Source organism: Stylophora pistillata, chromosome 3 (assembly GCF_964205215.1).
Source record: "Stylophora pistillata chromosome 3, jaStyPist1.2, whole genome shotgun sequence".
Taxonomy (NCBI): domain Eukaryota; kingdom Metazoa; phylum Cnidaria; class Anthozoa; order Scleractinia; family Pocilloporidae; genus Stylophora; species Stylophora pistillata.
Window position 1 is genome coordinate 38218108 of NC_142521.1, and position 27278 is coordinate 38245385.

The 27278-nt window shown below is 37.7% G+C and overlaps 2 protein-coding genes across 5 annotated transcripts in view; one reads left to right on the forward strand and one right to left on the reverse strand.

The window, feature by feature from the left end:
- LOC148735994 (uncharacterized) lies at positions 1-18848 on the reverse strand. Of its 4 annotated transcripts, XM_088751689.1 has the most exons (14): positions 18614-18848; positions 16404-16543; positions 6997-7057; positions 6562-6658; positions 5993-6160; positions 5231-5388; positions 4756-4928; positions 4021-4198; positions 3640-3901; positions 2861-3159; positions 2181-2435; positions 1837-1959; positions 1479-1526; positions 1-1170 (listed from the first exon to the last, which is right to left on the reverse strand). In XM_088751689.1, exons 2-14 carry the CDS (start codon positions 16433-16435, stop codon positions 448-450), a joined length of 2577 nt encoding a protein of 858 aa, XP_088607815.1. In that variant the 5' UTR covers positions 16436-16543; positions 18614-18848; the 3' UTR covers positions 1-447. The 4 variants fall into 4 exon arrangements, with proteins under 4 accessions (XP_088607815.1, XP_088607816.1, XP_088607818.1 ...); XM_088751690.1 differs by lacking the exon at positions 16404-16543; XM_088751692.1 differs by lacking the exon at positions 18614-18848 and having other exon boundaries at positions 16274-16492.
- The window catches only part of LOC148735995 (PAX-interacting protein 1-like), a 16860-nt gene continuing 6823 nt past the window's right edge, over positions 17242-27278 (forward strand). Inside the window, exons 1-12 of the mRNA XM_088751720.1 lie at positions 17242-17259; positions 20322-20456; positions 21074-21117; positions 21424-21487; positions 21833-21946; positions 22610-23198; positions 23637-23722; positions 24163-24258; positions 24760-24897; positions 25651-25772; positions 26451-26533; positions 27083-27181. Coding sequence (XP_088607846.1) covers positions 21107-21117; positions 21424-21487; positions 21833-21946; positions 22610-23198; positions 23637-23722; positions 24163-24258; positions 24760-24897; positions 25651-25772; positions 26451-26533; positions 27083-27181 — 1402 coding nt within the window. The 5' untranslated portion in view covers positions 17242-17259; positions 20322-20456; positions 21074-21106. The remainder of the gene's footprint in view (positions 17260-20321; positions 20457-21073; positions 21118-21423; positions 21488-21832; positions 21947-22609; positions 23199-23636; positions 23723-24162; positions 24259-24759; positions 24898-25650; positions 25773-26450; positions 26534-27082; positions 27182-27278) is intronic.

Below are 27278 nucleotides of genomic sequence, written 5' to 3' on the forward strand. Positions count from 1 at the left end.
TTGTTAAAGGTAAAGAGTTCTGAAACTTTTTTTCTTTTATTCATAGGTAAGTGTAAAACCTAGAGGGGAGCTTTCCAAAGTTGGAACTATCCAAAGTGTTCCTTTTGCTTACTTCAACATGTTTTCGAGAGCGAAAAAGGTCCAGAACCATTGAACTTATCCCAGGATTCAAGATTACACTCAAATTTAGCTGTTATACGGTTAGATTACAATAGGTAAATAATCGTATTGAAGTTTTTAATGTTCTTGCATGAAATAAGACACAACATACCTCCTTGAATTTTTCCAAAAACCTAAAAAGACGTATTGGTGTCCTCTTCTCTTTAAATGTTATATGATGTTCACCGGTAACTTTAATGAAGCCCGAAACACAGCTTCCCAACATCTAGCTGCTAGCCCACGTTTTTTTTCTACAAAAGTATTCAAAAATTCTCCTTTAGAAAATAGTTACATAATACTGCAGTCAAAAGACTGCAAACCTCGGGCGATGGTTTGCACGGCTGTGGCTACTGGCATAGCATAAAGAGAACACGCAGGATGACGGACTGCTGCTGCTGCGCCAACCGTTGGCGCAACATCTTCGATAAACTTGAGAACTCTCTTCAGGATTTGACCCGCTGTGAGATCCCTTTGATCTCTTTCGTTTTCTGCCAACCTTTGGTGTAGATCACGAGCAATTTGCGCCCTTGAAGTCATCATGTCTGTCAAATCCTCCACCGCTTCAAAATATTCGTCATCTTTCGTTGTGGCGTTCAAGTCTTCCCTGCTTACTGATTTGATGTCAGCTAGACGAGCTTCCACTTTCATCAGGAGCGCATTTACCTCTTCCGATTGCCTTCGATCTAGCTCCTCCATCGAATCCTTGACCTCTTCATAAGTAGATGTCTTCATTTGTTCAAGAAGCTGCATTTTCTCCCTTTGGTGTTCAGCGATCATTTCTGACATGCTTTTTATCATTTTCATTTGTTCCTCGTTTTCGTTTCGCACCCCCAGTAGTCTCTCGCCTAGGGCTTGGTTTTCATTGATGAACTTTTCCCTTTGCTGCTGGGCTTCTATCAGGCCTGCCTGCTTCATATTCTGCAATTGTTCGCGCTCTTTTTTCATTGTTTCTTCCCTTTGCTCTCGCAGCGCAGCTCTCTCGCTTTCTGATCTGGCAATCAGCATTAGCATCTTAACAGAAGAGAAAAAAAGACAATCCTACATTTTTCTGAGTGCACAGCGACAACAATTAAATAAAGGAAACAATTTAGCCTTTTTCAAAAGGATTGAAAATGTTGGCCTGTGCGCAACTCATCTTTTCCCATAACGATGCAATAATGACTTGAGACTATTTCATTAGGTAGAAAAAGGCATTTGCTATTGTCCAAAATTGAAAATGAGAATGTGGAGGTTGCATCATTTCTTAGCTTGGGACATAAATTGTTATCTTCTATCATCCTCGAGGGAACTAGAAATTTTCACGAAAATGAATTAAATACCTCTTTCTTCATTGTTTGGTTTTCTTGCTGTAAATCATTGTTTTCATCCTGAAAAACATAGCACAAAATAGGCAGTTTTGGATGTCTTTTCTTTCGAATCGTGAACAAAATACGACAAGGCCAACCAGGAGGCCTCAAGAATAAACATAAAAGCCTATTCAGATTCAAGTGTCACGGAAACGTAGAGTTCTTGTATGTTGTTAACTTAAGATTAGTTTTAAACAGGTTCCGAAAACCTTCAAAACCTTTACACCCCCGCTGTCTTGAGAGTCTATAATCTGTTTAATAGTTTCAATCGCTACATTTCCATTCTTCTCTTACAACGATGTCATAATTCCAACGTGTGCGCATGACGTACCTCAAGCCGTCTCCTTTCTCGCTCTGTGAAAGCTTCTGCTACTATTTCCCTCGCGGTACTTTCGTCAAAATCTTTCAGTTGTTTCAGTTTATCACTGTAGTCTTTAGTATCCGCAGCTAGTATCTGAAAGAGGATATGGAAACAGCGCGAGAATTTCAACTAAGTTTCAATCATAACCCAAACATTTTCTGGACATCATTGATCAAGCTTACTGATTTGAAATAACGAAGGTGAGGCAGTGCTGAGTAACTACTGACGAATGCGAATTTCTTTGATTACGTGTGAACTCAGAGATAAATCTAAATTATATGGAGAACAATCAGAATAAAATGAAGATTTCTTACGGGATGAAAGTCGTAGAACGCAACAGCAATGGCACCTTCAGCACCAACTGCGTTTGCCTCGTAGTCGTCTTTGATACGTCGGTAAACGTTCAAGATGTCATCAAAAGATAACTTCGAATCTTCTCTCCCTTGAAGTTGCTCAATAACTGGATCTAGGTGTTTTGATTTTAGTTTTAACAGAAGATCATCACAAAATTTTCTTGTTAACCACGAATTCTCAGTCATCCATTCGGTCAGTCGTTTGTTGAAAAAACTCTAAAAATGAAATTTATAGAAAGAAAAAGCCGAATTCAATCAAAAGTAATATCATCAAGCAACCTAAAAAAGAGATCAAATTGCGAAGAAACATTGAGCATAACTCTTCCTTTAAAAAAAAAATATCTTGCATCCCTTAGTGAGTTTAGAAATTCACAATCGGTTTACTAGGAGAACTAAAGAGCCCAGGTCAGCAAACACTGGTTACCGAAAAACTATCCACAACAAGTCCTTGCTGCTGATTTAATAAGACTAGTCCCACTACCAGCCACTGATTTTGTATCAGCTTACTCCCTTCAGCTATGATTCTACAGTTCGAAACAATCTTTTGAGATAGAGAATTTGGCATGGACCATCTCTATGGAGGGGGCAAAAGAAATGTACTTCGACAGTCAGTTCCCTCGCTACTACAGTAAGGGTGTCACCTTCAGTTGCCTCAGTTGTCTCTCCACAGTGGTAATAGAAATGCCAGTCATTTCGGTCATGAGCAGATGTTCAGTTTCCTCCAGTGCGATGTTGTGACACAAAGATATCTTAGCATTATTGCATGGCAGTTGCTCACATGGAAGTTTAATGGCCATAAGGTCGTTATATTTCTTTTGGCATAACTTTATGGTGTGTGAGCACTTTGTTTGTACAAACGATTCCCACGCAACCTGCACATTTGGAACAACACCAGGAGTGCTGATGGCATGAACGTGTTCAGTGACCAAAGTGGCAAGACCTGTGAAATGACAAATAAAATTAATTTCTCAGTACTCTAAAGTTTAAAGTTTGCATAATCTGACAAGGTCTAATATCTCAAGTTATTGAATAACGTCGTGAAAGGAAGTAATGACAGGATAGGATTGGTTACTATTGGCACCAAAAAAATTTGGTTAAGGAGGAAACTGAGGGAAACAGAAAATGAAGAAGGAAACTAAGAGAGGAGAGAGGAATGTTCCTCAGAATTAATTAATTAGTTAATCATGGGAAAAACGAACAAGCAAAATCAATCGATACAAGCAAACCACAAAAAATAAGGAGAGGATGAAGAAACTCAATAATTTGGCAACGTGCGACAGCCATGACTCCACATTTCCAAATACCGACAAAAGTTACCCTTGGATGTCAGTTGTGACTGCATCTTACAAGCAAGAGAATCTTTGGGGTAACATAAACAAAACAAAAACAAAAACAAAAACAAAAGAACAAGAGCACATACCTTCTCCGGTTACAAGCTCTCCTTCAGTGAAGCTTTGTTTTGGAACTAGTATAGACTTCATCATCTTCTTGAACTGCTCTAATTCTCTCAGAAATTGAGGCTGTAATTGATCCTTCTTTGTGTTAAGATTTCCTAGCACATTTTGATCAGTTGAGGGAGGGGACAGGGCAAACGCTTCAAAACCAGGAAAGAAACTCAAGATACCTTTGGCTACATCATCACCATTTTTCCTTCTACTTCGGGGAGCTTGCTCACGGAAAACCTGTGTAAATAAAGTAATAAGGAATTATTTATTGGCTTTATTTTTATATTCAAAACCCTCCCCTCCGCACAACTTGAGACCTTCTCAGACGGCGTTTTGGCCTAGTCATGGATTATAACCTTTTTCAAGAAGTAATCCTTGATGTCTTTGCAGTCGCGTGGAATGGAGAGCGCCACATCCCTCAGCAACCAAAAAAAGAAAGGAAACGTTCTGTGTAAGAACTCTTCTTCTTCTTTCTTAGCAGTCTGTTTCCAGTTAGATCTTGCATGAATTCGTTCAGAAAGCTCTGAGATAAAGCTAAAAAGAGATTAAAGAAAATACAAAAGCCTATTTTCCCTATCTAAACACTGTGTACGAATGAGTGGGACTAAATTAATCAGTTATATTTCATTCGTCGGGAACTGTCTCTCGCCGTTTCGTAATCTTGATGTTTGATTAGGCTTTAATGGAGCCAAACCCATACAGAGCCCAAACCGAAATTTGAACGTTCTTCGTCTCTCAATCTCTTCATCAATACGTGTCTTCTTGTAGAGAGAATATCTCTATTATTCATGCAATGAATTGAAATTAATCATAATTTGATGTATAAAGTAACAAAACGGTCTTTGCAGATAAAATTCAATTAAAACGAGTTCAGAGAAGAAGCCTGAAAGAGTTGAAGCTTCGACAGGATCCGAACCCGTGCTTCCACGAATCGTACACGGTTAGTGATTCTTTCTAACAGGGTTACCATGCATTTACTAACGACCATTGAATCTTATGTTGTGGGTGAGAGAAAAAAAGTCCGCGCAGACCACATCTACAGGTAACCGTTGAGCCAATGTTGCAACATATGATTTATATGTTAAGGATACTGCAGACTCTCGAGATCGTGTCTTGTGGGGACGCCGCTTGAGTTATAAATAAGCACAGATGCCAACAAAACGGTTAAGGTAAATATCTGATTGTCTTCACGGCCTTCACCGAAAGCAGCGTCAACACCCCCTGAATCCAACAGCACAACTGTGACCTCCTGGCCACTTTTGTCCTAAATCAGGTAAGAGACCATCATAAAGGGGAACAAATTGGAAATTGAAAACTGATTGCTGATTATGGGAGGGGAGGGTCAAGAGAATATTTAAGAGCCCTATTGGGGAATCAAGTTAATATTATCGTGACACAACCAAAATGCACATAGCTACGAGAATATGATAATAACAAATTTTCTTCGGGATCATTCTGTAACTATCGCATTCGCGCTATATGCAAATTGTCATCATTGCATATCGCAAAAAATTCCATAAAATGTTTGATACTTTGAAATAAATTTCCAAAGGCTACGTTTCGCACCTTATATTTCTCTGGCACAATCCACATCCATATTCCCATGGTCTTCAGATCAAATTCGTGACCAAGAGGGAACACCCCTGGTTGATCAAATGCCTCACTCAAAATGTAAGACTTTCCTTTCCTCAAAGGACCAGCGACAGTCACGGTGCACACTGGACCTGTTATACCGTATTACAGAGTAAAGCGGAATGATTAATTTGATTGCCATTTGTCAAAACATACTGACATGGGCTTCAAATTCAATAGAATGAAGTGAAATAAAGAATATACAGACACGCACGTGGTAGTTCTTGTTTCAATGTTTTTTCAAGGCTTTCGATCTGAATGGTGAAGTTTTTCTCCTACACTTCAAATAGTGCGTGGCCTTATTTGCTGCAAGTCTCCATGCAGGTCATCGCGGGTAGATTCGCATTCTTTCCTCTTGCTTTCGTTTCGTTTCGTTTTGTCTTGTTTGCTTTTTCCTTTTTCATGAAGACTTAAAGGTTATTTTAGTCATTTTTGTTAGAACTAGCGACTACTGAACTTACGGTACAGTTTTACTTGATAAAATAGACCTCTTTCAAGTGATTAAATTTCAACTTGCATCAGATTCATTTCATACTTGTAGACGAGCCCAGGCACTGGCTCACAATAAAATGCATATAGAAGAAAAGCACTAGTTAGGGCACACAGTTTGAAAATCGTCAACATGACACTTGCCATCATTTATCATCATTTCATTTATTTACCCGTTCTGTTTTACGACAGAGCATTGGCCCATACCTTTGACTTTCCTCAGCTCCTCAAGTGCTTCTTCAACTACATTCAATGAAGAACGAATTTCATCGGTTTCAACACATTGACGAGTCGTAGAATCCCATTTATAATTATTAGGAAGACACAGAGGAATCGCCCTTGCAGTTTGATCACCAGTCCTCTGGGTCACAGCCCCTGAGGAATGATTAAAGTTAGTTTGTCTCGCCACTGGACTGCAAAATCGATTGCCATGACGTGACTGTACGCATATTTGTAAAAATAAAGGCTTAAAAATGAAAAATTGGACTAATTTAGGGAAAAAGGCTAAACCTTCTCTCTCAAAATGACGAAAGAGAAAATTGTTTATAAGTTGTCACTGTGATAGAGGGAGTTTTTGTAGCAGTTCAAACCCGGCCGGTAGGCTGGAACTTTCAATTCAATGAGGTACCTTTCCTTGTTGTGCACAAGTTTCCTGAAGATTTCCACCAAAAAAAGACTTGCATCGTGTTTGGAATTCTTAAATAAGTGTCATCTTTACAAATTTTGCTAAATATATTTCTCACTAAAAACTTAGGGAGTAAAGTTACTCCACATACCTGGTCTTTCATCAAAAGAGGAGATTGATGAGCCGTGTTTGGGCGATAAAGGTGCCCGACTTGGCCTCAGTTCACCACTCTCTTTCCAGTGGAATTCCTACGACAAAAAACTAATGAAAACCGACGGGACCACACACAAATATACCATAATTTCACGCACTACCTCTCGAGACTCTAAGAATGCAAGAAAACTGCGGAAAGTTTGATTTCCATTCTTTCAGCTTACTTCAGAGGCAACAATGATTGTATTTGCAGCTATACTGGTCTAGCTGACTGAAGGATCACACAGACACAACTCCTTCATAACATTGCCACATCATTATGCCTTACTACAACTTTGAAACTGCTTTCTGAAATTCTAGATATTGCTCAAGTTTTCCCCCACAAGCATCAGATCTCTTCAACTGAAACAAATTGCAGTCATTTCAAGCTTACCGCCATTTTTTGAGCAAGGCCACTTATAAGATAAACTTGCAATAACAAACTCTCTTCTTTGCTAAACAATAAAGACAGAAAAAAAGAAATACATTCAATAATTCAAAAATGTTATTGAAAATGTGAAATTGCAAGTGTTGCGGCGACTGCGGCGCTCGCTGTATAGAAATCAATACACAGTGCACAGGTATTCGACTCATGTCGTTTTTGTTCGTTTTACTCGAACCATGCGGATATTTTAAAACGCAACCAAAACTTGTACAACGGTGAAAACTATGATAAAAGGCAAACAAGAGCAGTAGTAAGAAAGAAACCTAGGGTAACAACCAAAGACTACAACTAAAACCAGATAAAAAGGAAAAGGGAAACACTCACAATCTGTGCTTAGTCCTTAAAGCGAACGACCATTGACCACTTTCATAAATGGCTGCCGGATTAATATTCTTTTGCTTAAATTTAAATTAGCCCCTCTGGCCTCGCTTGAGATAATGTATTCTTTCAAATTTTGTACTGGAGAACGAGGCCAGAAAGGCTAATTTAAATTTAAACAAAATGATATTAATCTGGCAGCCATTTATGAAAGTGGTCGATATGTAGTACATGTGCTACAAGTAACGTAATACATTTATGAACTTAAGCCTGTCGTGTAAGTGTCACGAAAGGTTAATGGACAAAAAAAACGAGGGATCTCAAATATTAAATGGCGATCAAAACAGCAAGTATTTCAAAATTCGAGAAGCAGACATTGATATTGAGAATGTGGAAGAGGAGGCGGCAAAGTATGATTCGAGTAAGGACGAAGACAAGGAAGTTGGGAGTGTTTTATTAATTCTGAAACTTGACGAAGGGTCTACATGTCCTTTCCCAATGGAAATTACCACACGCTTTCAGGCGAAAAGCCAGGATCGACAACAGTTTTTTCCTTTTTTTTAAAGAATCGTTATTCCATTAAGTTTGAAATGCTAGGAGATGATCAAGAAGGTTTCTCCTAAGCACACTATTTATCACAGTTGGTTTAGAGAAGTTTTTTAACATCTAAAAGTTGGTTAAGTAAATATTCTCTTTATCATCAGTCCTAACTCTTAACGACAATCTAACACGAAGTAACACCAAATCACCTTTTCTAGTATTCGAGTATAGCAAATCTACGTTAAAAATATTTGCAGGTTCAGATTTCAAAGTTATTTTTTTAGAGGATTTACGCATTCAGAGTATATTTGTAACGGATTATGTGGATTTGCATACCCCTATTCACCCCTCATACAAGAGTCTTGCAGCCACGCAGCCGCTTCGAATTTTCCACGGCCACCATCTTGAATGGTGCACAATGACTCTAGGCTGAGAGGTGTAATGGTTGCTCGATGCCCTCGCGGTGGAGTGTTTTACTTTTGTTGGCGCTAGGTTGCTGTCGTCTTAAGAAAATTTCAGTGAATGTGTCACAGATCTTCTTCTTCTTTGGAAAACGATTAAAAACAGATAGTTTGGTATGGTATTTTTTATGCCAGATCTATTGGAAGATACATTTAGAACATTTCGAGCGCTATTTGTAAAATGAGTGAAGGTTTCCTTTAATTGTAAATAATTTTCGAATTTCAATACATTACAATTTTTGGAGACCTTTGGTTTATATAAAAAGGGATTCTGCGGTTTACGGTATTCTGGTATTCCACAAATCCACCGTTCCATCATTCTGTCGAATAACTCAAGGAATAGTATTTCGCAGCTTGCTCGCGGCTTCGTAAATTTAGCGGCCCTTTTTCGGTATAAGTCGCTGATTGAAAACTTTCATGATGTGCAGATCACATCAAATTGCGATAAATGTATTTCTTTCATATATTTTGAACTGCGGTTATAGATACGTATGATGCACGATCCTCACAATAGAAAGCGCTGTTTAAGCAATAGCGAAAATCAGGCCTGTACGGGATTCGAACCACTGACCTCTGCGATATTAGTGCAGCGCTCTACCAATTGAGCTAACAACCCAACTGGTTTTCGCTATTGCGATGAATATATGGTTTTCGCTATTGCATAAATAGCGCTCTCTACTACGAGGATCGTGCATCATACGTATCTATAACCGCAGTTCAAAATATATGAACTTCATATATTCATCGTATCTGATTTATCATCACGGGTTTATTACGAATCTACTTAACGGCCTGCTCCCAGTTGGCTTGTTAGCTCAATCGGTAGAGCGCTGCACTAGTATCGCAGAGCGGGTCAGTGGTTCGAATCCCGTACAGGCCTGATTTTTTTCAGGTCTGGTTTTCGCTATTGCATAAATAGCGCTCCCTACGGCGAGGATCGTGCATCATACGTAAATGTATTTCTGTTGGGAAAAGTCCTTCGGGAAAAATTTCTTACGAGGGCTAGTTTCACTAAAATCCTAAAAGAAACTATATTAATATCATAAGAAAGCTTAATAACTGCACTTTACGATCAAAATATCACTTATGCGAGTTTTCCTTTAACGAAGTGTCAGGAGTCGGTAAGGCATGAAACGACCGAGGATTCTTCTTCAGAATTTATCGGGTATCGGATACCGCGGCACCACAGGCGGTCCAAGCGTACCGTGTGATTTTGGGGTCGAGATGTCATAGACGGGAACTGAGAGATTTTACAATTGCAAAGTTTGCATTTATGTCACTCTATAGAGACAAATGAAACTTAGCAAAAATGTGTCTTTATATATGTTACAGAAGCGAGGGACTTTGCAGTTAGTTAACTGCAAAATGTTCGTCTACACATATAGAAATCAGGTACTTCGCGATCAATTAACTGCAAAATATTCGTCTCAATATATAAGAGCATCAGTGACTTCGCCATTAATTAACTGCGAAATGTTCGTCTACATACATTAGGAAATCAGATACTTTGCGATTACTTAACTGCAAAATATTCGTCTCAATATTTCAGGGCATCACTGACTTCGCGATTAATTAAATGCGAAATGTTCGGCTACATATATAAGGAAATCAGGTAATTCGCGATAAATTAGCTGCAAAATATTCGTCTCAATAGACAAGGGCATGAGTAACTTCGCGATTAATTAACTGCGACATGTACATCTTCACATATAAGGAAATCAATGATTTCGCGAAATGTTCGTCTAAATATATGAGGGAATCGGTGATTTCGCGATTAATTAACTGCGGTATGTTCAGGTTTTTCCTATTCCTCACTGTAGGATGTTTGGGAATTTCTGCTCACCTCGGCTGGGACCTCCATGAGTTGTAATTAAGCCATTCTTACAAAGTTTTCGTTTGAAGTTCAGTATTCGTTAGAGTTGTCGCGTTGGTATGCTTATACAGTATGTCTAGAATTCGCGGTATTTCCACGATCGGTAAATCTATAAAGGCTGCAGATTTACTATCTAAAAGTGAACGATCAAGCTTCTACTCAGTTAATGTTAATCTTAGTGTGCGCAAGGGTGACGTACTTTAGAGAGAGAACTTAGGGATACCATTAGCGATAAGGTAACAAACAATGTTAAAGCTTGGTTGAAAAAGTAAATACGACATGTAGCAGTTGCAGTAACAGTGCAGAGCCTTGGTATCTCTACGCTAAGGCGAGTCTGGCTATCGTTTGAGCAAAATTCAACAAATTGATGAACTAAAAAAGGGGGTTACAATAGGGGGTGACAACCCTAATAAGGTCTGTTAGGGAGAAAAACAAAAGAATCGAGAAGACTCGGGATTTTTGATGGGAAATATGACATAGTTCTGGGATACTGTAGAAAAAAAGAGCAAAGTTTTGACATTTTACAAGAATGTCACCGAAACACTCGAAAGGATCTTCAAAATATCCGGGAGGACTCAAAGTTCCACATGGTGTTGCTCAAACAACGTTTGTTAGAGTTGTCACTCCCATGATTTAACTCTTTTGGCACAGTGCTCTATTATGTTAAAAAGAACACAAAAAGCACTACTCTAAAATTCGTTCGCCCTTGCTTCTGAGACTAGCTATCCAGTCCACATCATCTGAAAACTGAACAAGATAGCCCTTAAATTTGTCATATTTCATAACAGTTCCACGTATCCATCCAAGATACTTTGTTTCTCCATCATTTTTCTCCTCATATTCCACTTCAACTCTCTTGCCAATCATTGCCTCTCCCAACTTTTTCCTGGATGACCGTGCCTCGAGTCTTGCCCTTTTATCAGGTGGTGTTTCGTCCAAATGCGCTCTAGGGTCATTTTGCGAGCTAGAGGTTCCTCTCAAACTAAGGCGAGATCGCTTCCTCTTCTTCTGCCTCTTCTCTCTCTCTTCCTGGCTGCTGGTTTCGTAACTGATATTAATGCTTTGTTCGTAAGCTACAATCTTCACGGCATGTAGCCGGTCTTCCAAGTAGATATTCTTCATCAATACTGAAATATTGCTACATCCCTCACCGATGGATTGGCGGTTTAAAGACTCAACAGGATTGTTGGTATTCGCTGTAGATTCCCAGTCTTCAGTATCACTTAGAGTGAATGCCTTACGAAACATCTTAAGAATTCGAACATTGCGACGACATTTAGACGGACATTTCGCAGTTAATTAATCGCGAAGTCACCGATTCCCTGATATAATTAGACCAACATTTCGCAGTTAATAGACCGGTTCACGCTCTTGAGTGCATGCTGGGTAATTAGGGCAAGCAAATCCAAAATGGCGGACACGCTCGGCTACACTCTTTTGCTTGATCTGAATACTTAATGAATATCGGCTTTGTTTCAGAACTGGTCGCAATTTTTAGTATTGACAGTTCAAGATAAAAGTCACAGCTACATTTTGAGCTCTGTATTTTCGATTTTAATGCGTCAAAAAATAAGATATATAATGGTTAACTACCGATGTTGTGTTGGAGGTTGTAACAACGACTCAAGATATCCAAAAAAGATAGTGAAACGGTCACATGTCGAAAATCTTCGCTGGCATTTTATTCCGAAGGATCCAAAGAAAAGAGCCCAATGGATTGCCAGCATATCCAAAGGACTTGTTGGATTCGAACCCGGCAACTACAAGACTGTTTGTTCGAATCACTTTCAATATGGAAAGCCAACGTACTCCTCACCAACTCCAACTTTGTATATGGTGCCAAGTGACTCTAACAAACCTTCACCCAAGAAAAGAAAGCTTGTGGCAAGACACGAAGTTGTCTCTACTGCTGAGGCATCCAATAACTCAAGCTTCAAAGAAGAAGGAACTCAATGCTTGATAATAAATCCGCTAACATACGGAAGTATGAAGTTTGCTGATTTAACAACAGAGCAAGATGTCCAGCGTTTCACTGGATTCCCTAACGTAGAAACATTTCAATTGATGTTTAATACACTCTTTGAAAAAGCCATGTGTATGCACTACTGGAAAGGAGACAAAGAAAGTGCTTTGAAGGACACCACCAAGCCCAGGTCAAATAATGTACAGAGAGCTCTAACCTTGGAGCAAGAGTTTTTGCTAACCATGATGCGAATCAAGCTAGGACTCTTTGTATTTGATCTGGCTTTAAGGTTCAAAGTTTCCGAGGCGACTGTCAGCTCTGTCTTTACCACTTGGGTTAAGCTGATGTCTAAAGAATTAAAGTGGATGATTTCCTGGCCAGATAGGTATTTAATTCAAAGAAATATGCCTGATATGTTTCGACGATATTACAGAAAGTGTAGAGTCATCATTGACTGCACAGAACTATTCTCTGAAACCCCATCAAGCTTAGAGAATGCGGCAATGTGTTGGTCAAATTACAAACAACACTACACGTTAAAGTTTTTGATAGGGATAACACCAAATGGCCACATATCATTTGTCTCTGAGACCTTCAGTGGGAGGTCATCTGATGTTTTTATTGTAGAAAACAGTGGTTTCTTAAACTATCTTCAGCCACATGACCAAGTTATGGCAGACAGGGGATTCAAGATTCATGACCTGTTAGCATACTACCAATGTTCTCTAACAATTCCACCCTCCAAGCATTCCAATCTCCAGATGTCAGGTGCTGATGTTAGGAACACATCACTTATTGCTAATGTACGGATTTATGTCGAGCAGGCTATCAAGCGAATTAAAGACTTTGCTATGTTAAAGCAAGAAATTCCCATTAGCATTCTTTCCCATTTGGATGACATAATCATCATTTGTGCAGCAATATGTAATATGAAAAAGCCTTTGAGTACATAGATTTCATTTCATCAATTATGTTTGCATTTTGTACCAGTCCAAAATGTTCCCATTCAATTTTCTCACAGGTTATAAGCTATGGTAGTCAAGTTTATTTACACATCTTCTAGAATACAATTCCTTTATGGAATTACACAAACATGTTTGTATATAGCTACAACAATGTTCAAACAATAACTTTGAAACTTTAGTAATACTAAATACTATAATGTTTTGGTTTCATCCACACTATTTTGTACTATTTAGTAGTTTGTTGAGGTCAAATTGCTTCCACTCTATAATTTTAATCATTATCTATTGCTTGTTCATTGCAAAATCTGCAAATGAATGTTGATTCTTGTTCAAAATTTGAGCAGGCCCAGTGAAACCATAGCATACAACATTCACACTGAACACTGTTTTCATCATCACATTCAATTTCATCTGGCTCAAGACAGGGTTTTTCACAGACAGCACAATAATAAATAGGCCTAGTACCTAGCAACACCCTAGCAACATAAGTCTTGAAAAAAATTGTTAGATTTGGTATGATATCTTGCCACAGTTTTAAATCAAACTCAATAATTTCAATATGAGCACCACTAAGTGGAGTCCAAACAACAAAAAAGGTTTTAGGACATCCTGTTAGGGCCATTTGTCCTTGTATCTGGTAATAATAACTGTGGGTTCTCTTGAGCATGATATTCCCATTCACTAATTCTAGATAAGTTGTATTGTTCCAATGCTCATCAAATTTCATGTCTGCAAGTGAGTATGGACATTTATACTCAATACAAGAATGACCACAGCAATCGCAGTGAAAAATACCATCTGGGGTAGCTCCCACAAAAGGGTAAGTTTTAGATATAAACAAGCCACAAGTCTGAAGCTTTGCATTTTTGTGTTTTTTGGATTCTTGTGCAAAGAATGATGCAGCAGCATCTCTCTCATGTTCTCTTCCCCATTTAATGGCAGGTATCATTGACAGATCGGTACAATCTAAAATTCGCTCAAGAAGAGGTGTTACTTTGCAATTTGGCTTTCTTTTTCTAAGAATTGTTTTTGTCTTTGTGTATACTTCATGAAAATGAGATGCAGTTATTCTACCTTTTCTTTGCTCTTTCCATATACTGGAGTTAGCCTGATCCCTTGTGGCCTTTTCTAATTCTTTAATGCTACTGTCATTGAAAGATAATTGTTCCAGAAATTGTCTCACTAATTCATCAGCATCTACACCATTGTTTTTAGAGGATATATCATCAGCTATAATTTGTAGTGATGGGGGAACATCATCAGAAGTTGGTGGTGCATATGAAATATGGATGACAGCATCAGGATTTATGTTTCGAAGAGAAGCTAGAAACTTTTGCTTGCTTTCTTCGGTAACAACCCTCAAGGATTCTGGCCGAGGATCAAAGTTCTGTTTTTCCTTGCTATTAATAGCATAACTTGGGTTTTCTTTGACTACCTTGTGGCTTTGGAACACCATGTCCTTTAATTTCATGGGTTGGATGTCTTTCTTGCTAGTATTATTCCACACACATGCCTTATCTGTGCAGGAAGGATCTGTGAAACCTTTCTGGTTGGCAAACTCAACTTTATATAAAAGGGCTATGACATGATTACAGCACTGACTGTATCCAGCTGTACAGCTACAATATGCCCCAAGAATTTCACCGGGAGATTTACAAATTATCCACACTTTATGAGGTTCTTCGCGAATTCTTTGAGATGGAGTGACAGATGCAAACAACAGAACTTTGTCTTGTCCATGAATTGTTTTTGAGTATACAGTGTGCACAAAACCACTTTTAAAGTATGAATACGCTTTTCTGATTTTATATTGACCAATATAGTCAGTGTCGAAAGCTTTTTTTCCAAGTATAAACGAGAATATTTGACCAATGTTTGTATGCGGCCACTTTGTTACACAGTCCTCCCAATCGACCATGGATAACGGATCCTTTATACCGCATGTGCGTAGTAGTTCTACATGTTCATTTTGTAGTGACTTGGCTTGGCTTTCGGCCGAATCTCGAATAGGCGTTTTATGTTCAAAAGCTACCAAAGCACGAGCAGCAAGATCCGAGTGTGTCCCTCCAGAGGGCAAACCTCGCTGTTTAAGATAAAACTGCAATTCCCCACATGAAAGTTCCAAAAAATCTTCGAGGTGCGTGGCCATGATCGTGTTGTTGGGATATTGAACTGTCAACGACTTTTGAGCGAGATGGCAATAACATAAAGAGCTCAAAATGTAGCTGTGACTTCTATATTGAACTATAAGTATTCAGATCGAGCAAAAGAGTGTTGTTCGTATCCGCCATTTTGGATTTGCTTGCCCTAATTACCCAGCATGCACTCAAGAGCGTGAACCGGTCTATTAATCGCGAAGTCACCGATTCCCTACTATATTCAGACGAACATTTCGCAGTTAATTAATCGCGAAGTCACTGATTCCCTCATATATTCAGACGAGCATTTCGCAGTTAATAAATCGCGAAGTCACCGATTCCCTACTATATTCAGACGAACATTTCGCAGTTAATTAATCGCGAGGTCACCGATTCCCTCATATATTTAGACGAACATTTCGCAGTTAATTAATCATGAAGTCACCGATTCCCTCATATATTTAGACGAACATTTCGCAGTTAATCAATCGCGAAGTCAGTGATTCCCTTATATGCATATATGTACAAAGCGAATAATTCGAGGTTAGTTAACGGCGAAATTTGGATCTGTTATATTACAAATCAAACTATTTTCAAAAATATACAGAGATGTTTCATTGCAAATTTTCATAATTTCTCTATAGATATAATTAATTACAAATTTTTTACTTGCATTAATTCCCACGGGAACTGCATAACATATTAAGACTGTAACGCTAAGAAAGCCGCCAAGTCAGCATTCAAACGACCCCAAGCGATAATGCAGCTATGGAAAAGGTAAGGAGACTTCACACATTACTTCCCTCGGTTTTATTAACCTTTTTAATTTTTTTAGATTTTTTGTTTAAAAACTTCGGAAAGAGTACCATATAACCCCATACATTAATTTTGTATGCACCCCATTGTTTTTTAATACAATGACTTATTTCCATGCGTTTAGCATATATACATTACTAATAAGTACCTACTGCTTCAATAAAAGAGAAATTAATTGAATGCGGCTTTTTCGTCTCCATTCCTTTCTCACGTTCTTCTCCCTTCTCCCCTTCGTTCCTAACTTCTCCTCGGTTTTTTTTTTTTCTTTTCTTTCCTTTTTACCTTCTTGGCAGTTCTGCTGAGCCTTGAACCATCGCTCCTCAGACAACACGTTATTATCAGACCATTATCCAACCATAGCCTTATCACTATGCTACGCGAACCAGTTAGGAGTTCCTCTCCAAAAGCTAGTTTTCTTTTACCTTTCAGTAAAAAAATTTTCATAACAATATGTTCATTGATATAATGCACCAAAGGTCCCCTTTGCACTAAAGAATGCATTTCTTCTTCTCTACGATTGGCCAAATACCACATAGAAAACAGAATTTATTCATACCTCTTTCTAATAACATCAACGAAAGAAAAAGATAGAAGGAAGAAGAACAACAACTCGGAGATGGAGAGACTGAATTTTATTCGACTTGCTCGATTATTATCGGATCACGACCGATGCATACAGTGGTGTAAGGATCACAACCTGCTTCCGACGTCGATAAAATGTCCTCGAGCTGGGTGCTGTAATGCACTTAGCGGGACGCGACGTGCTTCATCGCGAGACGGGTACGAGTGGCGATGTTCAAAAAAGGGTTACGATGGAATGGCTTCAATACGCCGGAATTCACCGGTGCGCGCATACAGGGTATCGAAAATACATGGTGGGGAATCAAGTGAGGTTTGCCCCAAACAGGAACATCCAAAGGACTTTTCGATGGCTACGTACAAGAATATATGTGGCGTCAGCACTACGGAAACGATCCCTTTGGAAACATTATCGAACATATCGCCCAACTTTTTGAAGTCCAGAAAGACTAGATACAAAGGTTTCTTTGCATCGCTGTATGCACCGGCCTTCACGAACAATTTTCACCACTAGGACATGAAAGGATAATGAAAGAATCAACCAAAACCACAAGAACAGGTAAGACACAACATTTATTTAAAACTTTGCATTGACAAACTTCAAAGCCTGACCGTAGACTTAACGTTCTTTTCCGGCCAATTTTACGCTTTCAAAGCGAAACTGAACATGCAGTTATATTTCAAAATTAAAAACCTCTGGAAAATTACTTGAGTTTTCCGTTTTGCAAAGCCAAAACGCGCCAAATTTACCCTGTTTCAAAAAAGACTTCGAAAAAAAAATCCAACTTTTGAAAACAGACTACTAGTCTCTGCGGGGTTCTATTGTTATCGCTATTGTTTTAATTGAACAAAGACTGAATGCATAATTAATGTATGGGGTTATTTGGTACTCTTGCCAAAACTTCTCCTTTTGTCATTATTCCTGGATTGTTTTGGGCAAATTTTACGAAAATTGATCCGATTTAATTATTCTATAAATTCATTCAAAAAGGCTGCATTCCCCTCTAATTCAAACGCGAGATCTTTGCTTTAATATCAAGGTTCGTAAACAACTTGCGAGACACCTGGCGATTATCTAGCGTGCCTAACCGCAAAACAAATAGGACAACGATTTCACCAAGGATATTTTCTCTTCTTGAAACTTTCCTCCTTACTTCGGCCTGCTTTCTTTTTCTTTTTCTTTTTTCCATAAGGTCTTTTTCTTTTTCTTTTTTCCATAAGGAAAGAGCTTTCCATATGAAAAGAGCCTCCATGTGTGAATTTTGTCAACAGTATGCGGTATGCAAATAACATGAAAATCTTTCGACAACAAATGTGACTTCGCCTCTTAAGGGAGGCAGTAGCTGTAAGAATTGAAGCTGTAAAATCTTAATATCACCTTTTTGTCGTTTGTATTCTTATCATGAGTAATAAAGTTGGCAAGATTTTCATATAACCCCTACATTAATTACGCATAGAGTGCTGCGAAGAAACCTTCATATTTAGTCTTTATGAAATGAATGCATAATTAAGTCTGGGATTATACGGAACTCTTTCCGTAAAGTTTCCCTCTTAAGACGAACCCTTCGCCAAGTTTAAGATTAGATAGAGGTCGTTCTTGGACAAGATATTAAATTAAAAAGTTTATTTAAAGATTGGCCTTGACATAACGCGAGGTAACGCAACGGCCGGTTGAGTAATAGCAGAGTGTTTCTTCACGCTCTTTTTCCGAGAAATCATGGCTGGCGTAACCACCTGCGCAAAATTTTGAATTGAAACAAAAATATATCCTCCACTGCACTTGTGGTCAAACAGTTTTATGGATTCATATGACATACCAATAACAATTTGTACACGATTCCCATCACAAGCAATTGAGTACACATGTAATATTTTTCAGTAAAATGAGACTGAAAGAAAAAAGTGTCAGATACCTGGAGCCAAGCGCCTTTTACACTGTTTCCGTAAGGCAAAGTTCGAGTACCGGCGATGATCCTATTTTTCCCCCGTCAGTGGTCGCTCGAAAAATACTTTACGTTATTTCAATCGCGATTAGAACTCATATTAAAGAAAAAGTAACTATGGCAGAAAAATATCAAATGGATGAAGTCCATGACATCACTCGACACACACTTATGCAAATTCTCTGCTACTGATTTCAAAGAATTAAATATCCTTAAACCCAGTGTTATGTATGCCTCATAAAGTGTTACGCGTGACGTACTGTGGTTTCATTCGATAGGGACGATGGGTAACGAAAGCAGAAGGCTCTGTAACAAACCAACTGGCTAGTCGGGGACCTTCTTGACTAATTCCTTTCTATCACAAATCGAGTAAATTGGGAAGAATGTATAAATAAAGAAGACCGCTGAAACTGCAGTGACTCTCTTGCAAAATAACGCGATCGTATGTTTTTACTACCTCTAAATCAGAAGAAACATGCTAGCGGAAACTTGTTTGAAGTCGGCTACATGCAGTTACATCTCACATAACAGTAAAGCTAAAGTACATGTAGCCCTCATCACCTGACAAAGAAATACCAGTATTAAGTAAAGCATCACAATCCACACAGGAAGTGTCCGTATCACGAGTAAAAAAAGCAATATTATACATTTTCTTGTACACTGTATAAATCTGCAAGTGCCCATTTACTTTTGTTATCTAAAACCTTGACTCTAATTCCTGCTCATTATGACTTGTCCTGAAACAGAATGTTGTCAGTAGCAGCAGAAACATTTTGACAACCTGAATGGAAATAATCATCAAGCTTTAGCCTTTCATAACCATTAAATTCAAATGTGCTGAAATAAGAAAGCTGTTGATCAACAAATATTGTCTGCTGTCTGCTTCCATCAGTGAAATCTTCTGACTTTCATGTATTCATATTGCTTATGGTTTTTTAGTCTCAACACTGTAAATCTTTAAATCTTAATTTTGTGTGCTCCACAATAACGGCATTACAAGGCCCACTTCTAATTGTGCAATATTATAATTATTGGGCAACAATGTAAGCATCTTCATCAGAAAAGCCACTGTCACACCTTTAAATTGAAAATGCAATAATCATAAAATGTCTGCTACTGCTGCATTGAGATCATGAGAATAAAGGGCAGAGATTGCCAACCTAAGAAGCTTTGATAGTATAAAATCAAATGCAAATCTCCTTATCATTACCAAAGGAAAATTATAGACAAGAGTATGGAGAATTTGGAGACTGATGTCAGGGTGTTAAGGGTTGAGTATAATTTCTCAAGCATTAATTTTTTTCTTACTGCTCTTCCCTTGACCTGCTTGGAATCCTCCTTATCTCTACAATGATCACTAAGTTTAAGATGAGAAAAAAAAAAAAAAAAAAGGAACAGTCCATTTTACAGTTGCTTGCTTGGTTGCCAAGCCTTTGAACAGGAGTGAGGCTAAGGGTGACCTTGTTATGATACAAACCTTGCTATTTTTTAAATGTAAATTACTTTGTTATCATGCTAACTAGATACTGGTCTTGATCACAACAAGGTCACTTTCAGACTCACTCCAAATCAAAGGCTTTACTTGGCAACCAAGTACACAACTGTAAAATAGCCTATTGATTATTGTTGAATGTGATGTATGTTCTAAGAAGGATTTATTTTATATGTTGTACTGTAGGTGAAACAAGTCTTGAAGTCAGGGGGAGCAGCTCGTGAATTTTACATCAGTGATCTTGTGACTCACGTTATTTCCACTGGTAACAATTTTCCTCAGTGTAGCGAAGCCAAGGATTATAACTTGACAATTGTTCAGGTATAGTTCATGAAATGTCCATGCTTTTTGTTGGTATTAATATAATTGTTTGAGATTTTTGCTATGATTTAATACAGAATGATGTCCCATAGCAAAAGTTTTGCATATAAAGGAAAAATACTTCTCCTAGGTACAAAGAAGACCTGGTCTTGCGTTCCACTCACTGTTACTGGTTATAAAAAAATATTTGACATTTACAAAAATGAAAATAAAGAAACTGTTTGTATTTATTGTTGATATTCACATTGTAATATGTGCTCTGACATACACTGTAGATTCATCGTTCTTGAGAAAAGTTATTATAACACTTAGACTTATTTCTCCAGAAAGTAGTTCGAAAAACTGCAACAGTTACTGTACAGTTTAGAGCTTGTGTTGGCTATGTAAACTTCCTCGTGCCACAAGTTCAGTCCCACTGACAGAAATAATTAAGTCAGAACATGTTTGTAGACATGGATTAAAGCTTACAGTGTATTTACATGTATTTACCAACAGAGAAAGTGACATTGTTTCTGGTCAGTAGATCTTATAGAAACTGTAAGTGATATGTTTATTATCTTCAAGTAAAAAATGTTTAGTATGACTGTAATAATAAAATTTTACATTTGAATTTGCAGCCAAAGTGGGTCTTTTTAAGTGCAAGGTGTGAGATGCTGTTGCCGTATCCTTTCAAGAATTAAATCCTTTTATTTTCCACCAAACTTGCTAAACAACATCAATTTCTATCCTTGTATATTTGTATAAAGGTCTTGTTACTTATTACAGATGTTCTTGCCCCCCATGATTCATCAGGGAAATTTTTACTTTTATTTATAACTACTATCTTGAAATCTGTATGTTTCTGAAAGGAATTTGCATGACTACTCTGCCAAAGATTTGTTGTACTGGAAAGGATGATAATGAAAATTTGTTGTTTAAGCGGATATCTTGCACACAATCTTTATGGCTTTCCTTAACATGAATCAAGATGTGGAGCCTTCCAGCCTGGATCTGAACAGTTTTTCAAAGGAATTGTTGTATGTCCTTCACAGGTGAGAGTCATAAACAGTTTTACCTAAAAATAGACATGTATGTACATGCTAGTTTGGCTGTAAGGTACTTCATATGGTGGTTGTGCGAAGGACAACTGGCTGTACATGTTCTTGTTTAAGTCAACAGCTTTCATTCAGGTTTGCTGTGTTTTTTCCTGGCAATAAGTCTTTCAATCCAGTGATTCACCTTTGAATGACATTTGGCAACAAAAATTGGTTACTACCACCAGAAATATTACATGTTCTTGAACAAGGACATTTATTGTTTTGCCTTGCATCTTCTGCAGTGATAGAAATGGTGAGATTAAGATTTCACAAGCAGTTATGTCCTGATTTTTCAAACAGATTCCAATCAATGACAGAGATGCATTGTGGGCTATGGTAACATACTATGGAGGCCAATGCCAGCTGAACCTCAACTCTAACTGCACTCATCTGGTGATTCCTCTTCCCTCGGGTGTAAGTTTTCACAAACTTGTACTCTATGGTACAAGTAGCATGGGAACTTTTATGTTCAAAGCCTATCCTGGGTGTCTAGGATAGATTTAGGGAGGAACCTTTTTGAGTACATGTACATGTGACGTTCTGATAAAGCGTAGATTTCTTGCAACAACAGTTTCAGGTACAGTTACAGTGAAGCTCCATCAATGAGTCTTGTTGAAAAAGGTCTCGTGCAAATGCCTTTAACTCCTTCGCTACTGTGTTGGGTCAGTGGAAGTGGTACAGAAGTATTTAATCACCTCTCCTAAGAAACCCAAACTTCCCATTTTTTTGGCTGCTAGAAAACAAGTTATAGCAGTTGATACCATAAGGCATAAAAGTAGAAATAGAATTGGAAATTTTGAGATCTGTCATGATGGAGCTGTGCTTCACATACTACAGTGGCTTCATTTAGCTAGCTCATTTAGGTTGTGATAATATTGGCAACACCCCATTTCATAGTTGTGTGCTTAGTGAACAGTGCATTTAACCCAACAAGGTCACCCTCAGCCTTAATCCTTGGCAGCTAAATGTATAAGTATGTAGTTGTAAATATTACTTTTGCTTCTGGATGAATTTATGTTTTAAACATTTCAGCAATTTTTGCTGTGTTTACATGTAATTCATTTTTTGCCCTATTAGCCAAAGTATGACTGTGCTTTGAAGCATTCTGACTGCATTAAGATTGTCACTCCCGGCTGGATTGTGGACAGCATAAAGGAAAAGAAGAAGCTTGATGAAGCAAATTACAAACCTTCAAGAGCAGAGAACAAACCAGAAACAGAAACGACAAGCACCCTTCTTACACCAGATGATAACAACAGAACAACAACGACACCTTTACCGGCTACTGTTCTTCAGGTTGAACCAACAACTCCTTCCACACCAATAATGGATGGTGCAAAGGCAGTTATTTCCTTGCCGTCAGCTCTCATGAGTCCTGAATCTCCTGTAGTTATAACTTCCTCTGAAGCCAACAACACCAAAACAACAACTGTACAAAGTCAGTCAAGTTTAACCATTTCTGCTGCAGAAGGGGAGAAAACCACAGACACAAACATTGCTACTACACCACAAGAAAAGAAAGACGCAGAACCAAAACCAATTTCTGATGTATTGAGTGGTAGCATTAAAATTGTTGAGAACAACAATGAGGAAATTGTTGAAGATGAAAAAGAAAATGAAGAACAAACCAGTGTACAAATTGAACAGAAGACAACAGAGAATGAAGGTAGGGTGTTCAAAATATGTACTGTTTGAGCTTTAAAAAACTTTACAGTGAAGGGCTACAACAATTTTTCGCTGTACATGTGTATTTGTTATGCAAGAATACTGAACGGTACAACTGCATGGGTGCAGCTATGATTTTTTAAAGGAGATCATTGTTGCAGACCTCTTTTACTTGACTGTAGATACATCTACGTGTCCTCGCATCACTCAAGATTGATAAATATTTCCATATCCAAGTGAAAGTCACTTTAATTAGCTTTTCATCTGACTTAAAATATATTTCGCAGGAAAATGATTTGCCAAGCAATGTGCTTGTGACATTATTCTCAAGGACTTCGAAAATGATTATTTTAAAGATTTGGTGCAAGGACAGTTAACAGTATTTTTTTTAGACAAAGTCCAGAATCTTTAACTTTAAGGTTTATCTATTCTCCCTTAGAATCCAATTGTTTGGCTAACTGTGTTTTTGTCATAACGGATTATCCGGACCGCATGGAGCACGCAATTCTTAATACGTGGATTGAGGTAAAGGGGTTTTTTTTCCATGTTTGCTATTTTCAAAGATTAAGTTAAATTCAATAATTCTTTCATTCAAGGTTCAGTCATAAACATAATTTACATGTAAGTACATGTAACTCAAAAGTTATGCATCTTATTATGTTTCAGTTTGTAACAAAAATGTGAGAACCTAAAATTATGTTACCAAACCCAGTGGTTTCAAAACAAGCCGGTGACCGCCGGAGTTCCGCCGGCTACTTGATTGTATGTCACCGGCTACTCTGGTCATAACAGTCTGCTCGTGACAAACAATCTTGGCGTTATCACAGCCACCTACTTTTCCAGAGTCGGCCGCCTACTTCAAAACATTTTGAAACCCCTGCAAACCCATGGCCCCATTATGATAGTGAAGAAAATTAAGACAAATGAGTTTGGTAACGGCAATGTTACTGTTTCCTTATATTTAGGTAATACAACAACATGGAGGCAAAGTTAGCCCTTTCTATTCAAAACAATCTACACATTTGCTTTGTCTTAACCAACATGGAGATCTTTATCAAAAGGTAAGACTTCATACATTCTTATAATTAATTTTTTGCTGAAGGGTGAAGGTTAAATATTTTTAAAAGTTTTCTGATGCTAGTATTATTTTACAGCTACAGCTTATTTTTAAATAACTGATTGGTCAACCAAGAGAATTGCTGACTTAAGTACATGATCGTAATCTTTAATCTTCTCTCTGTTTCACGGTTTAAGGGAGGATTGTCTGAACTCACCAAATGACTTTGTCTCACTGTTTGACTGGTGATGCCAATACTTGATAATGACTTTGAAGTGATTGGTTGGCTAATATTTGATTAGCAATTAACGAAATAATGTTCAATTTATTGGTTTTAAATAGAAAGGAAAATTGATGAATTAAGAAAGTTAGCTTGCCTATAAGTACCCTGTAGCAAAGTGGTAGAGTATCAGATGAGGAAGTCCAAAGTTCTCTTTCAAGTTAACTTGATTTTGCCTCCATCAGATGTTTGTGAATTAAAGATTGAAACTTTCTTCAATTTCAGGCCATTTCAGATGGAAAACGCATTATAACAGCACACTGGTTGAATGATGTCCTGACAGCAAAAGTGATGTTTCCACCCTCAAATCCACTTCATCTTCCTGTGCCATTCAAGGATAAAGTAAACCAGTGCAGGAGTATGGTAAGTACATGTTTTGATTTTAGTGTGAGGGGGCAGGATGGAGGGCGGGGGAGGGCCGGGGCCTAGAAGGTCATTAGGATACTATATATGCATATGTGGTTCTATACACAGGTACAAGATGTAATGTTATATGTATGTACTGTAGAGGTCAGTATAATGTACAATGTACATGGTGACATTGTATATGACTGTATGCTTTATTTACATGCCTTGGATATGCTGAAATTTCAATTTTGTCGAGTTTAAAATTTTACATCATGATTATGATGATTATCACAGGACAGAGAGAAGTATTCATCAAACTGCTTGTAAAAAAATCAAACTAAGATGAAAATTGAACCACCAATCTTAAAACTTCTTTTGCACATAATGCCCTACATGTAAGTGGTCTGTGAGCAATGATTTCTTACCTGTTCAGCTGGTGCTTGCAATAACATGCTTTTTAAATGTACATGTAAATGTACACTGTACCTAAATGTAAGCTTGTCTCTGTCCATTACTATACAATTCGTTATACATGTGTACATGTACCTATATGCACCCATGAAAATATATTTTTAAGAAAATACATTATGATCTATTGTAATGTGATGTACAATGCCCTTTACATGTTCTTGTGCATTGATGCTTTAAAAAGAATTGTTGCATGAATGTAGGATTTTTTCCAAGTTGTCCAATGCAAACCTTTGAGAAACATGAACATTACATGTGTAATTTTTTGTGCCACTGACCTGAATTTTTTATTACTGGCAGGTCATCACAGTTACTGGATACACAGGTGTAGAGAGGACACTATTAAAGAACATGATATACATTATTGGTGCAAAATATACTGGCTACTTAACTCGTGTCAACACACATATTATCTGTAAGAGGTATGCTATGATTAATTTTACACTGTAAGTTATATAGTCTTTATGTTCACATCAAAGTTCCTTAACTGTGATATTTGCACTGTAATTGCTTTCAATTAAACATGAGGAACTGAAACTCAGACCTTTCAGGTCACACTTTCTGACACTCTACCACTGATCTACAGAGACTCTCTATTGTGACCTACTAGTAGACTATTACTCCATGTAGGTTCATAGGCAACACACAACCTGTATAGTGCTAGAATAAACAATGTGGACAGCGTCTTGTGTGTCAATAGAATAAGAGAGATAGTGCATTTTAAGCTCACTAATGAAACAAAGAAAGATCTTTGTGGGACAACGAAAAAATTGTGAGTCCCCATGAGGAGTGGAGTGGGAGCATGGAAGACAAAAGTCTGAGGTTTGATTGGTGGGGGTTTTTCATCTCTGGTAATGTTTTTTCTTTGTCTTTTCATGCATCTGACCAAAAGTTATTCTTTTACCTTTAGTTAGGTAGATTAACTGAACTGTTCAGGGATGCACATTTTTAGTATGTAGAGCTTTATGGAATAGGTGAGGGTGTAATGGCTTTGAAATGTGTGCCTTCAAAACATCTCACCGTTAATGTATTACAATGTACAGTACATCAGAATTTGTACTTATAGGTGTGAAACAAACATATCTTGTTGCTTTTGACAGTCCAACAGGAGAAAAATACACCAAGGCTAAAGAATGGGGAGTACAATGTGTGAATGCAAAGTGGCTTGGTGACATTGTTACAAGTATGTACAGAAATTACACGACTGGTCTACATAAAGAAAGAAATGTATTTATAAACAAATAATAAAATTATTTTATAATCAAATAATTGATTATTCATAAATCCATGATCATAATGAACTTTTCTGGAATTTTAAGTTACTGTAGATATGAATGTGTGATTTCATATGTATTGGAACTATATGTCAGCGCAAGAGAGTCATGTCCCTCATGTAAATGTACCTTAGATTGTACATCTAGTTGCAAGCAGTTGTTACTTGTTTTTTTCTTTTTTCATCAATGATTGTTTGTTGTCTAAGTAGTTTGTCAACTTTGCACTACAAGGTTCTTGAAGCAAGGATGTAGAAGTAATGACAGTATATTGCTAACCCTGGGAGTTGAGGGGGAGGGGGGAGAGGGGTAGGAGAATGCTCCACCTGTGAAATGGTTCAGAGTGGAATCGATACAGAATAATAGATGGTGTATATTATGATTTCAGTACAATATGTTGTGTCTAGATATACTTGTAAGTATACTTGATCTCGACAAATGGTTTGAAATTATTTCTTTAGCTGGTAATCCATCTCCATGTAACCTTGTGAGGTACTCCACCCTGGGTGAGCCAGATGAACTGGAAATAACTAAAGATCTACTGGTCAGAGAGCTTATAAGTAAGTTAGAAAGAAGTAAAAACTATCGGCTTCTCTGCTGACAGAACCCTTCTATTCAATGGGAGGCCATTATTTCATGAATAATTTTGCATAACGC

Coding starts and splice junctions, on each gene's coding strand:
- LOC148735994 (XM_088751689.1), bottom strand. CDS start 16,435: ATGGTTCAAGGCTCAGCAGAACTGCCAAGAAG. Junction 5,389..5,992: donor GGAGCTGAGGAAAGTCAAAG/GTATGGGCCAAT, acceptor ACGGTATAACAG/GTCCAGTGTGCACCGTGACT. Junction 2,436..2,860: donor GACAACTGAGGCAACTGAAG/GTGACACCCTTA, acceptor TTTCATTTTTAG/AGTTTTTTCAACAAACGACT.